General features: G+C 39.6%; 1 protein-coding gene across 7 annotated transcripts in view; it reads left to right on the plus strand.

Annotated features, from left to right (window-relative positions):
* Nucleotides 1-16242, plus strand: part of Acbd6 (acyl-CoA binding domain containing 6) — a 142596-nt gene that overhangs the window by 22532 nt on the left and 103822 nt on the right. The window contains exons 4-6 of one of the 7 annotated variants that reach the window (XM_031385313.1): nucleotides 7074-7167; nucleotides 9670-9762; nucleotides 10975-11331. The exons of 4 other annotated variants lie outside the window; for them this stretch is intronic. In XM_031385313.1, coding sequence (XP_031241173.1) covers nucleotides 7074-7167; nucleotides 9670-9725 — 150 coding nt within the window. In that variant the 3' untranslated portion in view covers nucleotides 9726-9762; nucleotides 10975-11331. Of the gene's footprint in view, nucleotides 1-7073; nucleotides 7168-9669; nucleotides 9763-10974; nucleotides 11332-16242 lie in introns of those variants that run through there. 2 more of the 7 variants (XM_031385319.1, XM_031385328.1) reach the window with 2 other exon arrangements.

Raw genomic sequence — 16242 nt, forward strand, 5'->3', positions numbered from 1 at the left:
AGCTTCAGAAGCTGACGAGAAGCACACGCCTGGCACTCCTGTTGGGGCTTTTCAGTTCCTTCTGCACATGCTCTTCTCTGAGCTTCAGAGTTTTCCTGTCCTGTTCGTATAAAGCACAGCTTCATTCTTCACTTAAAAATATATATTATGTATATGTGGTATATTTTAAACAAAATTTGTGAATGACTTTACGGCCTCACATCCCACCTTTAAATGACAGGTCGCGTTGCTCTAGTAGACTCATGTAAGTTTAGCGTGGGTAACTGTCTGGTGTCCACACTGGGTGGGCCTAGTGACATTGGGTTGCTCTGGAATCAGATTCTGATCTAATTCCTGTCACTTTAATATTCCTTCGGATACATGACTACTTAATTATGTAGACAAAATATGTAACTTGACATCTTGGAGTGTTTTGGTTTTTCCTTAAGTTGAGTTTTTAATATACTTGAAAAATATTAGTAAAACTCTAAATATTCTGTCAATTTGGTTCATAAAAAGAGGATTATAAATTTAGGAAAGGTATCTTTTTCTTCAAAAATGAGTCATGCCCTCCATTCTTTTATAATACATAAATTTTGTATATTATTTTTCTATCGTTTAGTAAAATTTTTGTTTTGTTGTTGTATTGCTTTGTTTTGGTTTTTGAGACAGGCTTTCTCTGTGTCCTGGCTTTCTTGGAACTTGCTTTATAGACTAGGCTAGCCTCGAACTCACAGAGATTCCTCTGTATCTGCCTCTTGAGTGCTGGAACTTAAAGATGTATGCCACCATACCCAGCTATCACATAGTAATTTTAATTTCACATTTATTTTAAAAATATAGTAACACAAAAGTTAATGGAATAATATTTATTTTATGAATAAATAGTTCCTATTATGGTCAAATAGCTTATATATATTTTTTAATGTGTATGAGTACACTATAGCTGTACAGATGGCCGTGAGCCATCATGTGGCTGCTAGGAATTGAACTCCCCACTCATTCTGGTCCCCGCTTGTTTGCTCCAGCCTGGGGGGCCCCCCTCACTCCAGCCACTTGCTCCGGCCCTCCTCCTCCTCCCCTCACCGCCCCCCAACTCTGGTGTAATACACTGTAGCTGTCTTCAGATGCACCAGAAGAGGGCGTCAGATCTCATTATGGGTGGTTGTGAGCCACCATGTGGTTGCTGGGATCTGAACTCAGGACCTTCGGAAGAGCAGTCAGTGCTCTTACCCGCTGAGCCATCTCGCCAGCCCAACAGCTTGTATTTTTATATAGTGCTTTTTATGTATGTATGTATTAAGGGAAATCCAGGTTAGTCTCAACTAGCCCTTCTGACAATCCTGAAGGGTATTAATACTTGCTGACAGGTGAGAAAGCCAAGGCTTAAGAATAAGCAGTGAAGTAACTTAACCTGGAGATTGAGTAAGTTCCCAGACAAGCAAGCACAAATGTAAGGTTCCAGACAGCTTGCCTCATTTAGCCTCTTTGGGTTATTTTTCTCATACCACAATTTTCAACATTTAAGATTTTCTAGATCTTTGGCATATGTGTTTTATATTGTTTCCTTATGGACCCTGAGACTTTGGTCTGTTTCTGTGGAGCCTGATGACTTTCCTAGACTCACTGTCTCAGGTAGCTCTCCTTTCAGTCCTCCTAACCAACTGTGTGCAGTCAGGGCTCTTACTTTATAGCTGCGTGTTGTGCCTTGAGTTTCTCTTTGTAGTTACCAGTGATTGTGAGTGAGTCTCAGCAGAGTCAGAACAAATTAGGAATCATAAAACAACAGACAATTTGTCTTCTCTATTTCCCAGTCTTAAGCTGACTGTCTAAAATGACTTCATAGTCAGTGTGTGGCCTTCGAAGGGTTTAGAGTGTTGCTCTTATATTTAGATTTACACTTAGAAATTTCGACTTGGATTGAATATTACAGTTTCATAATTTTAACCATGTTAAGTGCAAAAATGACTAAGGGTATATGTATCTGTAATGTATCAACACATATTGGTATGGACATTACCACTTTTTAATGTAAATAAGAAGTTTCAAAGTGTATTAATCAGCAAGCTGTTGTAGAATCACTGTTGTGGTTGGTGGTGGTGCTTTTCAGTATGTGCATACATGTGCATATGTGTGAACATGCTTAATCTTCCTTGTTTTTACTACTTGCTACGCATCATTCCACATCTGCATTGGCTGTTGGAGATGGGAGTTTGTTAAGAAGTAAGGCATTTAAAAACCGGAAGCAGCAAAGCTGTATATGTTACGAATACTGCATTCTAAACACCTCTCTGACCACTACTTAAAAGTTTTAAAACTGTTTTGAAATTTATCTGTAAGTGTTTCACTTGTTAACATGTGGGACTCCCTAGCCTTGGCATTATGAATGGATTTGCAGAGGCTTTGAGGGTGGCCCCTGTCCTCTCCTAACCCTGCCAGATTTGCCTGGGCACTTTACATATTGAGAGATGAATATTTTAAATGTCTAATGTCTGTACACAACTAGTTAAATCATTTTTATTACTTTTAATCTTGTTTTTTTGTACATTTTTTAAATGTATTCAGTGAGCATTTCTCTTGTGTGTGTTTTATCCTGCTGAACTCTGTGTTGTTGTTTTCTCTGGTATTCTACTGGATTGCTTGCCTTTTTTTTTTTTTTTTTTTTTTTTTTCCTTCGAGACAGGATTTCTCTGTGTAGCCCTGGCTGTCCTGGAACTCACTCTGTAGACCAGGCTGGCTTCGAACTCAGAAATCCGCCTGCCTCTGCCTCCCAAGTGCTGGGATTAAAGGCACATGCCACCACTGCCCGGTTTCTCCTGGATTTCTTTACTTCCAGTACAGTTTGTGTGTCTGCTTTTTTTTTAGATTTATTTATTTATTATATGTAGTACACTGTAGCTTTCTTCACACACCTCAGAAAAAGGCATCAGATGTCATTATGGGTGGTTGTGAGCCACCATGTGGTTGCTGGGATTTGAACTCAGGACCTCTGGAAGAGCAGTCAGTGCTCTTAACCACTAAGCCATCTCTCCAGCCCTGTTTGTCTGTTTTTTAAATATATTTTTATTTCTGATGTAAAATTGGGGTAGCTATGTTAAACTTACCTTTGGGAATTAATTGATTTACAATTTATTGAGCCTCTTCAGGATGTATTAGTATAAACTAATGTTGGAATCACCTTGAAATCTTACAATAATGATGATTAACTATATATCATCTTCTGAATTTTTCTCGTTTCGTTTTTGTTTTTATTTTTTTAGAGACAGGATCTCACTATGTAACTCTGGTTGTCCTGGAGCTCATGATGTAGCCCAGGCAGGCCTCAAACTCACAGACCCACCTACTTCTGCTTCCCAAGTGAAAGGGCTAAAGGCATTTGCCTTTACTACTGGCTGTCTTCTATAAGTTTTAAGGGATTAATGTGCTTTCTTACGTGATTTTCCCAGTAAACTCGAGATTCTAAGTTACTCAGTTTTTAGTATTTCCTACCATTTCTGCTGATCAGGGTAGAGTCATCAAGTCATATAATTCATACAATCTCATTGGCTTATGACTCTGTAAAGCTGAATTAGGTTTTAATCTCTTTCTTTCTCTCTCTCTCTCTCTCTCTCTTTCTCCCTCCCTCCCTCCCTCCTTCCCTCCTTCCCTCCCTCCTTCCCTCTCTCTCTCTCTCTCTCTCTCTCTTTTTCTCTCTCTCTCCCCCGCCCTTCATGTTTGTAGTGGTTTCCATGGAGAATTTAAAGTGAGGAAATTTCTCTTTAGACTAACACCTGACCTTCTGGCTTGCTCAGGGTTTCGGTCCATGCTACAGGTGCTTCAGTTGAGCATGTTCCAGCAATGAAGCTGTTGTCCTGATTCTCTGCTTCACTCTTGTCCATCAATAATGCTATGCTTCTTTTTCTCTATAGTCTAATTTTTTACCTCGTGTCATCCAAGCACGTAATCATCTTTGAATAGTGAGATGATGAGGGAATTAACACATTTGGTCCCAAATGATGCCAGCAGAGCATCAGTTGAAGGATGGTGACACCATCTAAGATGTACAACAGTGTTGTGGAGTTTCTTGGGTCAACAACTGCTCTGTGAGTTTAAATTGCAGCATGTCAGAAATGACATCAGTAGATGCATAGCTTTAGTAACTGGAAGTGTAAATGTTTCTATGTTTACAGATGTGTACATTTACATGTGTGAGAAAGGTGTTTTTGAGGAAATACACTGACATGAACCTCTGAGAGAAACGTGTCTAGAACAATTTGTTGTTATTAGCTACACTTGCTTTCTATTTATTTTTATGCTTGGATAGTATCTAAAGTCTTTTTATTCATTACCTTATGCCCAGTGGAAGAGCCAAGTGCTAGTTATCTTCTGTCTTCTAAGTTGACCAAGTTGCCTGAAATATCAACCACAGAGGGAACAGAACATAGACACGGGGTGCCAGTTTCTAGGGAACAGATCATAGACACGGGGTGCCAGTTTCTACTTGTTTAATTAACAAGTTCTGAACTTGCAACAAGAGTGTGGCTGTACTTCCATTCAGACAACACTTTTTTTTTCTGAGACTTGGTTTTACTGTATAGCCCACGTTGGCCTGGAACCCGTGACCATCCTGCTTCCACCTCCCAGGTCACAGGGCTGCAGATGTGCACCACAACATGCAACTTCAAATAGTACTTTTAAGAAATTGATTTAGCTTGACAAACTAAATAGAGCAGCTGAGTATTTTTATCCAGCTTGACACAGTGGCATTTGGTTTAAATACTATTTAATCATGTCTTGTAAAAAAAGTCAATTCAAGTTAAGTTCATGTATTCTTTTAAATGGAGTATAATAAAATGTGGATTAGCTCTTGTTTGTAAACTAGAAAAAAAGTGATAGTTTCTTTAGGCCTTTAAAAAATATTATTATTTGAGTGTCTTGTTAGTGATGTAAATAAATCATGGGAGACTTGGGATCTTCCAGGCATTTGAAGAGTTGTAGTGTGTGTGTGTTTGTGGTGTTTGTGTGTGCACACCTAAGCTTAAGTGTGTGCTGTTTTACAGATTTCCCTCGTTTCATGCAGAGCCTGTTAAGTAGCTCACATCATTGCTATTCTAAGTCATGCCTTTGCCAGCAAACATTTGAAAAGTGATTGACTTTTTCCCATAGCTTCATAATTTATAAGAAAACATAAAATGAAAAGACTAGACCAAGATGATTTTGGTACATGTTTATAATCTTAATCCAGTGTGGAACTTGAAGATGGAATCTGTTCAGAATAGAGTGGCCACCTGACTGACCAGCTGGAACTTGATATGTTAACTTCTTTTCAGTTTTTAGTTGTGGGATTTTTTTTTCTTACTTAATTTGTAGGTGTTGGATGTCTTTGATTTTATGTCTGTTGAGAAATTTATGATCAAGTACTTTATTTATGACATTATAGTCTGAGCTTAGGCAATTGATTGAAATACAATATAGGGAAATTTAGTATGCATTTTTAAAAGCTCAAATTGGAAAAGTGAACCAATATGGATTTGCTTTAGGGCAAGAGAAAAAAGGCATAATAGGTTAATTTCTTTATATTTCTGTTACCATTTATTGCTAAAGTCTTGCTTCCAATATTGACACATTTGCTTTTGGAGGTTAGCTGTGCATTGCCATGTTGTAAAGTTGAGATAAGAGATTATAATTTATCGAAATTAGATATATAGAAAACAGTCTATAAACTGTAAGTGCAATTCAAATATAAAGTAGAGGCAAATTTTTATTAATAAATATGCTATCAAAAATAAACGAGATTCAATGCTACTGTTGCTAGGAATATTAGTCATACTGTAGTACTCAGTGGGTCCTTTTGAGTAAAGGACCAAGGTGAAATTATAGAAAAATTATTGAGAGGCAAAATTAATATCTTTCTTTTCTGTGGCTGTTCAGTAGCAAACTTTGATTCTTACAAAATCCAAGTCATATTCCTTTAGAGTTTGGAAAATAGTTTTTCTCCATATTGATTAGATTAATTGAGTGAATTAGATTTTATTAACCAAGTTGAAAATAAACACATTTCTTGTTTTTCCAATATTGTTGCAAACTTAGGTTTAAAATAGTGTCAGAACATTGTTTTTAGGTACATTGTGTAGTATCCTTTTTCTGGAACAATACAGTTTTATTTTCCAATGCAGTTTTATTTCACAATGCAGTTTTATTTCACAGTACATATGGACTGAGACTTTCTGGTATTTGACATAATGTTTAATTTTAGATACTTATTTGTATTTTAAATTATGAAGAGTGGTGGTATGTGCATGTGAGTTCAAGTGCCATGGAGATTAGAGGTATAAGACCCTTCTGGAGATGAAGTTCCTGGTGATTGTGGACCACCTGATGTGGGTGTTGCTAACTGAGGTCATGTGCAGTCCTAACCACTGAACCATCTCTCTGGTTCCCAGTGTTTGAGAATAAAAAAACATTCCTACTTTATAGCTCTACAGTTCAAGCTGCAATATGTTTGCTAGACTTCAGAGAATGGTCAAGACAGAATGGGGAGAGTTAGGTAAGTGGACTGAGCAGTAGGTCCAATTTGGAAATTGAATCTAAAAGAACAGTCGGGCTGGAGAGATGGCTCAGTGGTTAAGAGCACTGACTGCTCTTCCAGAGGTCCTGAGTTCAATTCCCAGCAACCACATGGTGGCTCACAACCATCTATAGTAGGATTTGATGCCCTCTTCTGGTGTGTCTGAAAACAGCTACAGTGTACTCATATATGTAAAAAAAAAAAAATCTTTTTTTTTTGGGGGGGGAGTGTTTCAAGACAGGGTTTCTCTGTGTAGCCCTGGCTGTCCTGGAACTCACTCTGTAGACCAGGCTGGCTTTGAACTCAGAAATCCACCTGCCTCTGCCTCCCAAGTGCTGGGATTAAAGGCGTGCACCACCACCACCCGGCAAAAAATAAATCTTAAAAAGGAAAAGAACAATCAGGTTGGTTCTTGAAAAGAAAATGGGAAAAACATAATAGAAAAAAAGAGATGATGTTGTTACAAATACATGGTAATATAAATACATGCGATCTGAATTTCCCAGTGCCCATCCTTAAATGAAAATAAGCTTTTGTGTTGTTTAAGGTGGTTGTGGTCAGAATCCTATGTGATAAAAGGAACTTGAAGCAGTCACTAAGCAGGTACTGGTGGAGTGGCTCTCAGAAGTCCTGGCAAGCAGGTGATGTTCCATTTAACAGTGAAACATTCTATCCGAAGTCAATGACCTTAGGGCAACTGTGTGAATGCAGATTTTTCATACATGCTAATGTTTTCCTGACCTTGCAAAATTCGATTCTAGAACCTGGGGATAAGTTAGTTGTCATGTCTTTACTATGTCCTCTTTTGCTACATCTAAGGGCAAAACAACTATCAAGAGATTTCATGGTGCAGAATTCAAGCTGAACTGGTTGCCTTAAACGTCTGATTTATAGGCAGCCTTAAGTAATTTTAGGAAGTAGGACAGAACTGAGAGTGGCAGTTCTTGCAATTAATTGTCTTGTCTGTGATAGGAAAGTGAGAATAAAGCATGCCTGGAGTTTATAAGAGACAAGTGCCAGAAGCACGACAAGATGTGGAACAAAGCAGTTTGCTGCTTCCCTGCCAGACTGCAGTAGGAAGCTGTTGGCAGAGCAACAGGAACTAGGCCTGGCTCAGTCACTCACCTTTAGTAGAAAGGGATGGGCAGAGCCTGCTAGGATGCACTTCTTCTACCTCTCTAACCTGCTAGGATGCACTTCTTCTACCTCTTTAACTGCCTGCACTCACCTCCTGTAGTGTGAGGGCCAGCTTCACCAGGACTGCCTGTGACTCACACCTTCGGTCTCAGATGACAATGACAGGAGGATGACTGAGAAGGATTAGGTGAGCTTCAGGGCCACACTTGACTGAGGAGAGGAAAGGCCGGAAGGAATTGGCAGTTAATTGCTTTTCCCTTCTTCCCTGCTTCCTCCTCCTGCAGTTGCAGGCTATGATGCTGTGCAGTCTGAATGGAGACAGCCTGGGAGGCCTCGTTGGTCCATGGAGCAGCTCTGTCAGCAGAACTCGTGTTTGTCTCTCTTCTTCAAGGCCTCATTTTCTTTCCTTCTCATCATTTGTATACTGGAATTTTACATCCCGAGATTTGCTCCTTTTGGAAGCTTTGCCTCAGGTTCTGTTCCCTAGGGAATCCTGGGCAGAAACTAATGGTTAATTTCTGAAACCAAATAACAGTATCTGCAGGTTCTAGAAGGGATGTAGATGCGAATGCATTACTAAAATGTTATAGGCAATCAACAGGGAAATGGGTAAACAACAGCATATTGTTCAGAGGAATACTCAGTGAGAAGTATCGGACAGGAGGTTGACTGTGCATGGGATGTTGAGACAAAGGCAGGTCTGTCTGTCATCTGATCTGTTGTCATCTAGTGTGTTCATGCATGGGCACTGGCAGGTATTTAGAGGAATGGCGTGGATCTGGGAGAAGGAATGAAAGAGGGGGTTTTGTTGTACATTTTACCCCATATGCTTGTTGTAGATTAAGTTTTTCACAATAAAGCAACAGAAAAATAGTTTATTTAAATACTAGAGATAGTGAAATACTTATTTAAAATGAAGAGCAAATATTTAAGAAACAAAAAACATACTAGAGTGTATATATATACTTGATCTTAGGAAAAGGCTGAGAAGCCGTACTGCTAAGGCATAGAGTTTTTCAGTTTTTAAAGTGTGTGTGTGTGTGTGTGTGTGTGTGTGTGTGAATGTCTGTGTGTAAAATAGCCAGATTGCATTGTCTTTGGTGGGTGGAAAATTTTTTTTCTTCCCAAAATGGAAATAGCTTTTATTTTTTTCTGATTTTTACTTTTGTATGTGCCAGGAATTGAACCCGAGGCCTTGCTCATTCCTGAGCATGCACTGTCCCACTGAGATATAACTCACTCCCCACTCCATCAAATACTTTTTAAAGAAAAGTGGGTGAAAATAGAGTTGTTTTTTTAAAATTATCAACATTTTTATGTTCCAATTTTGAAAATTTTCAAATTCACATGCACATAGCTGGGATTTTGATTTTGATTTTTTTTTTTCCATACATGTGGTTTCTAATGCTTGCATGGTGATCTGTTGTTTAGGCAAGCCCTGACTGTATTCTTTGTATAGCTAGCTGCTTTCTCTCTCTCCCTTTCTCCCTCTTTCTCTCTTGTTCTTTTTTGCCTGTATATGTAATGCTGCAATAAACATCTTTCTACTTATATTTTTGCACACTTATCTAATTATTTCTTCGGGATGAATTCCTACCAGTCAGTGGCCAAATTTTATAGTTTTGGTTATTGATTGATGACTTAAACTCATCAAGTAATGCATTATTTGTCTAGGAAGAAATACAGGCTCATGTTTTCTATTAGTCATTTGTGACTTTTCATTAGTGGTTAATAATTATTGACTACTCACAATGGGTACTGAGAACACTGTGAACATGACACCAGATTACTAGGTCAGAGCTTTGCTCTGCTTAGATCTGAGCAGACGGGGCAGAGCTGGTTCATAGCAAAGGATGGAAATGGCTTATGAGGATATTCCTTTATAGGATTTAGAAAGAAAAGGACAAAATTTAGTCTTAAAACTATGTAGCATATATCTTCTTTTATGTAATATTTTATCTGCTTGCATTATAATTGACTATTTTTCTCTCTTTCATCTCCTTTAGACTTTAAGCTCCACAAGAAACATATCTGCCTGGATTATGACTCGTTTCCTAGTTAGCAGGCAGCAAGCATCTGTTGAGTTATTTACTAAATGGGCAAGTGCATATATACAATGAACTGTGCATCTCTTTCCAGTGTTGTTTGTAGGAGCATGGCTACCAAGCTTTTGGGCATATGTTATGATGTTGCTAAAAATAGCTTCTTCAAACTGCATAAAGGAACCCCACATTCTTTATTTAATTAAATTGCATCATTTTGTATGTTCATACCGTTTCATAAAGCAAGAAGGTGCACCATCACTCTGCTTCCACATTATGCAGCCTAATTATAAACACAGGGTCAGACCTCTGTACTGGGAGGCAGCCGTTCAATAAATCAGTATTATAAATGATATGCCCCAAAGGAGTATTTACTGGTTACTTTAGCCAACTTATAAATGAGTAGCTTAAGACCACAAGTAATTAGATGGGGTCAGGAGGAAAGAATACCTATAAAAGGGATGGCAAGTTTTTCCCTATTCTTTGAGGCCTGTTACTTCTTTTATGCTGATTTGTGTTCTAAATTATTGTTGATATGAGTGTTCCAATTTTTGCCTTTTACTAGTAAAATGTAAATAATTTTGATTACAAGCATTAAGGAACAAATGATTCATTAAGGAGCAGAAAGCTTTCTGGTAAGGAATTATTCTTAGGTTCCATAATCCAGTCAGTGAGACTCTATTCATATTATTACTTGTATCAGTTTCTTATCATTCATTGTGTGTGCGTATATATGCTCATGTCCAGAGGTCAGAGGTCAGCTTCTGAGTGTTCTCTCATTCCACATGGGGGTTTGGGGTATTAAGCTTACATTGTCAGGCTTGGCAGCAACTACTGAGCAACCTTGCTGGACCTCACAAACTATTAATTAGAGGTTAGTTTTATGCAGACTTATTATAATTGTTTTCATACTAAAGTTTAATAAATTTTAATATTCTAGTAATATATTCTTAATTTCTTTTTTAACAAGTCAAGAGTACTAGCAGGTGTTGAGACAGTGTTAAGCTCTTGTTGAACAAACATTGTGAACAAATTGCCAGATTATTTATCAAATATTTTAAATATGTATCAAATATTTTTATATGAATATGATCATAAATAATCCCAAAACATCCCTCTCCAATACACTATATCTATATTCCAGTTTTCTGTTCCTGTGTTACTGCTTTGAAATTGAATGTAATTAGAATAAATACAATTCTTGCTATTTTGAATCACACCTTCATCTTCAAACTGTGACTTTACTAAACACACACCATTTTTTTCTAGCTGTGGAGAAACCCAACTGCTAGAGTCTGACATTCCAGGATATCCCTAGGCTCCAAGCCAGATGGTGGACTCCCTTTGTCAGCGAGGGTTTCTCTACCTGGGAGATGCTGACCTACACCCACTACCTGAGGAATGTCATGGCCCTTAGGGAGATTACAGCTCCAGCTCCCTTTCTCCCAATAACAAGCCTGGTTAGCAAGCACCTGAGATTCCTGGAGTGCCTCCCCATGCTAATGAGGCTTCTCAGTACCTTAGCCTTCAGCCCTTTGCCCATCCTGGAAATTCCTTCCTCCTTCCCCCAAACTGTATAACCCTTGATTCACACTGAATAAAGTTGATCTGTCTCCCTGAAGCTGATCCCAGAGATAAGTCTGTTATTTTTGTTATACTCATTTGAGTAGAACCTGCCCGTAGTCCCACTCGGGTCTGTGGGTCTCTTCAGCCGGAGGTTAGACAGGACCTGCAAAATGAAACGGTCGAGAACAAAGAGGCGGACTCCAAGTAGAGTTCTATCAAGGCGTATCTTTACTTGGGGGTGTTTTGAGCTTATATAGGCAGGTAAGAACTGAAACCTCCAGAAATAAAATATTTGCATAACATAAACATTGAGGAGTCAGGAAAGAGTCAGGAGGGGTTCATGAGCGAAGGCCACCAATGGCTTGGATGTCTGTGGATGTCCTTAGACAGTAGGTGTCCTCGCAGGCGTAGTTATATCTCAGTGTGAACTTCTTTCAGAGCCACTTCTTTCAGAGATAAGCTGATAGTTTGCAGAAGGTCTTTCGGCTTAATTCCCTAATTCCCTAGGTGATCTTCTCAGGTGGAAGCCGCCAAAGTCCGGAGGCTGAACTGGGCGTGGGAGGCAACACTCATTGCTGTTCATGTACTCTGAAACACTGTTAATCGACTCTGCTCCCTTCATATTCATGGGCTGGTGGCCAGTGACCTTGGGGAGAAGGGAGGACCTCTCTAGTTTTAAATGTTTTGATTTTTTTCCCTTTGTGAAATTTGGTAGTGTTGTATAAATACATGTTGATTGTGTAATATATAATAGAGCTCCAAATAAGGGTTTATTTTGTAAGAATTGATGGGATAAATAACAAATTGATTTTGAGTTTTCTTCTCTATGACACTTGAGGAACTTGGCAGTGCCTATATTTTGGCAGCTAAGCTGCCAGACTCCTATGTGTGATGTTTAAACCAGTGAATGGAGCATGTGAGGACACTTACTAAGCATGCCAACAGCTGGTAACGGGCACAACGGGCACTGTAAAAATTGAGCAAATAGGGACGTCTCATAAAAATCGCAAGGAGCAAGGAATGTCCATTAAGCCTAAAGACAGAGCTTCAGAAGAGTTTACCGAGCAAACATCAGTCCCCAGGAGATGCCCTAATTGTGGGGAGTAATGCCCCATTCCAGGAAATATCCCCGGGGGGGGGGTGGATCTCTCCCCACCCCTCCTACGTGCAATCTGTATCTCACCCCATCACCTGGGGCAGAGAGGCCAACGAGAACAAAAGACAATGGGCTCCACCAATGAGAGATAACCAACTCATGCTGTAAACCTATATGCTGAAAGGTATAAAAAGTGTGTGTGATTTTGTTCCTGGTCGTCCCCTTTGCTCTGAATGCAGGACGAACCCAGTATACTGGCAATAATAAACCATGTAATTTACAGTGATTTCCCTCCTGTTTCTTCTCGAGTAGGGGACCCACGCCGGAATCTAACAGCAGACTTCTCTGTTAGAGATAGAGCCATTACAGAGCTCTAGCCTTCCTTTTGCCCATTGCCACCGTCACCAGGGCACCATTAGTTATTGGAGAGTTGTGAGGCCCAGCTTATTTGAACACATCTTAGCTGCTGCTGGTCAGTGTTCAGTCTCTGCTTTTATGAGCTGCTGTTCAAATCTCCCTCCCCCCTTTTTGAGACAAAGTTTCTCTGTGTAGCCCAGGCTGGACTCAAAAACTCACAGAGACCTACCTGGTACTGCCTCCTGAGCGCTGGGGTAAGAGGCGTGTGCCACCCCTACCCGGCATGCAGGAAGTTGTAACAGACCCTGTGACTGTAACTGGAGGAAAGGACTAGTGATAAGGAGTGGATTGTACTTATGGGAAAAGTGCAGAAATACCAAATTATTGACTAAATACCAAATTTTTGACCGTGGTTTAAAAAATGGCAACATGGGGCTGGAGAGCACTTGTTCAATTCCCAGCTCCACAGCGCAGCTCCACTCTCTGTAACTGCAGTTTCTGGGATCCAACACCCTCTTCTGGCCACCATGGGCACAAGGCATGCAGGCGATGCACAGGCATACATGCAGGTAAACACCCACTCATGTACATAAAAGAGAAAGAAAATTTAAAAATAAAAATATGGTGGGCTGAAGCCAAAATACTACATCTTTAGAGATTTCTCTTGAACAACATTTTTTTTGTTGGGCTATGAGATTGCCTGAAAAACTTATCACTTTCAGTATTTTAATGTCAGGAGTAATATTAGTGTTTTGTAACATGAATTATTTTTTAGTGCTTTATTCTGGAGAGATCTTAAAATGTCACCTTTATTAGAACTTTAAATTCTAATAAAACATTCTAGTGGAACATGAAAGCTGTATGTTGGGGGAATTGTGTGGATGTGGGTGTGTGTGTGTGTGCAGAAGCCAGACACCAACTTAGCTGTTGTCTTCTCTATCCCCTATTCTTAAATGTGTGCGATTTTTCTATTTCATAGGTTTCTATAGCAGTAGATAGAGCTCTTTAGATGTCTTTATCCATAACTGACAGGACAGAGGATGATAGAGTTTCTGCTGCTTGTGGGCTTGTGAGCTGGCCAGCTCTGATTGCCCCACTGAGATCTGCTGAGAATGCAGTGAGAGACCTTTCTTTTCCTAGGACTCAGTAAACACCAATGGAAACTAGGCTTTCCTCTTAGGTTGAGACCAGGGCTGTCAGCTTACCAGCATGAGTTAGGACTGCCAGATTCGCAGAACTCACTATGAATAGGAACCATAATATAGACTATTCAGAGACAGCCCCTTTCTACTTGCTAAGGGACTGCCTTCACTAGGTGGTGCATGCCTTTGGAGGTTCAGGTCTTTTGGTCCCCACCTTTGGCCCCAAGAATCTGTTTTCAAGTGTATCAGTGCTTTCTTCCAGGCTTGTTTTGGTTGCAACATATGTATGTTTAGAGTATTATCTTCCTATTATTGTTTTTAGAAAAAAGGGGTGTTAATTTCTTCTCTCTTCCTGGTGCTAGATTTTTTTTTTTTTCATTTTTTGGTTTTTTTGAGACAGGGTTTCTCTGTGTAGCCCTGGCTATCTTGGAACTCACTCTGTAGACCAGGCTGGCCTCAAACTGAGAGATCCGCCTGCCTCTGCCTCCCAAGTGCTGGGATTAAAGGTGTGTGCCACCCCTGCCTGGCTCTTTGCCAGTTTGTTAATGGGAATTTTAGACAATATATTTGGATCATATTCTTTCCCCTTCCCCTGATGCTTTTCCTTCCCCACTCTCTAGCCATCCCACTTTATGTTCTTTCTCCAGTAAAAATAAAAAAGAAGGGACCACCCCCCCCCCAGAAAGCACAGAGCACCAAAAAACATGGAGTCCTGTTTGTTTAAGGTTTTTTTTTTAATGTGTGTGTGTGTATGTATGTATGTATGTATGTATGTGTACGCACGCATGCCCACGTATGTCTGTGTACATAGGCGTTGGATCCCCTCAGACTGGAATTACAGATCCTCATGAGCCACAGCATGGGTGCTAGGAGTCAAACCCAAGTCCTCTGGAAGAACAGCCTGTGTTCTTTTTTTAACATATAATTTATTTTTATTTTATGTATGTGGTGATTGACTTCATATATGTCTGTGTGAGGGTGTCAGATCCCCTAGAACAGGAATTACAGACAGTTGTGAGCTGCCGTGTAGGTGCTGAGAATTGAACCTGCATCCTCCGGAAGAGCAGACAGTGCTCTTAACCACTGGGCCACTTCTCCAGCCCCTATTTAATAGTTTTATATTGACTATTATTGTTGGTCTCACTGAAGATCAACATTTAGTCACATTTACTCTGTGATTTTTTTTCCTGGTATTCTTAATGAATTGGAAATAGAAATACCTTTTATAATTATGTACTAGTTGTACCTATTTCCTGTTTTGTCAAGTCCTCAGCAAAGGACTGCTTTGTGTTTGCTGTTTACAGCTAGCTCACTCACACCTTTCATGCTTTCTTAGGGTGAGGTTCCTGCATCTCAAGTGAAGTTCCCTATGGATTTTTTTTCCACCTGACTTTTGGTAGTAACAAAAACTGGCAGAAGAGTTTTTGCATGCACATCAGTGACTCGAGTCTTCAAGCTTGCACATCAGTGACTCGAGTCTTCAAGCTTGCACATCAGTGACTCGAGTCTTCAAGCTTGCACATCAGTGGCTCGAGTCTTCAAGCTTGCACATCAGTGACTCAAGTCTTCAAGCTTGCACATCAGTGACTTGAGTCTTCAAGCTTGCACATCAGTGACTCGAGTCTTCAAGCTTGCATGTAACTGCTGCTGTCAAGTGAGTTCCTGCCTGCCCAAGTCCCCTCCGTGGGGACATCTAGGCCATGCTTTGATACAGAGTTATATTTTAAGGGTTTCTCAAACTTTTTAAAGATTTAGAACCTGTTTACTTTGAAAAATTGAAGCTATAAAATTTTATTTTTTAAATATTATGTAAAACTGACCTGAATAACTCTGACAGTAATAAGAATAACAAAGATTTGAGGATTTGCTGATTATAATTATATTTCTGAATTAATTATAAATATATTCCCTTTATGGATTCATGCTATTGGCCACAGTTCAGTACATGTAATTCCAAGTTCATGCCACTTTTCTTCTTCAAATATGTATGTAATTCCTGCATAATGTAGGATTAATTTAGTTCTCTGAGTTAAGTGAGAGGACAGGGTCTTAGCTGAGTGCTTCCAGATTGAAGATTCCCTATTACAGTCAGGCCTCCTCTACTCCAAATATGGAGAATTGCCACAGACTGTGGTTTCTTACGGGGTCCTTGTCCCATGGGATGATGGGTTCTGGCCAGGTGTGCACGGGATTTGGCTTTGACAAGCAGACTCAACACAGATAGTGTGGAATTTGAGTGTATTTCTCAAAAATGGCATGAGGCTTTTACAATCATTGTAAAAGAGAGATGAAAAATCTGGCAGTTCAATAGTCGAGGTACATCTGAGGCCATCTAAAACACACTGGATCTAAAACAGCAGCCATCTCCTCTGGACT

Source organism: Mastomys coucha, unplaced genomic scaffold (assembly GCF_008632895.1).
Source record: "Mastomys coucha isolate ucsf_1 unplaced genomic scaffold, UCSF_Mcou_1 pScaffold1, whole genome shotgun sequence".
NCBI lineage: Eukaryota > Metazoa > Chordata > Mammalia > Rodentia > Muridae > Mastomys > Mastomys coucha.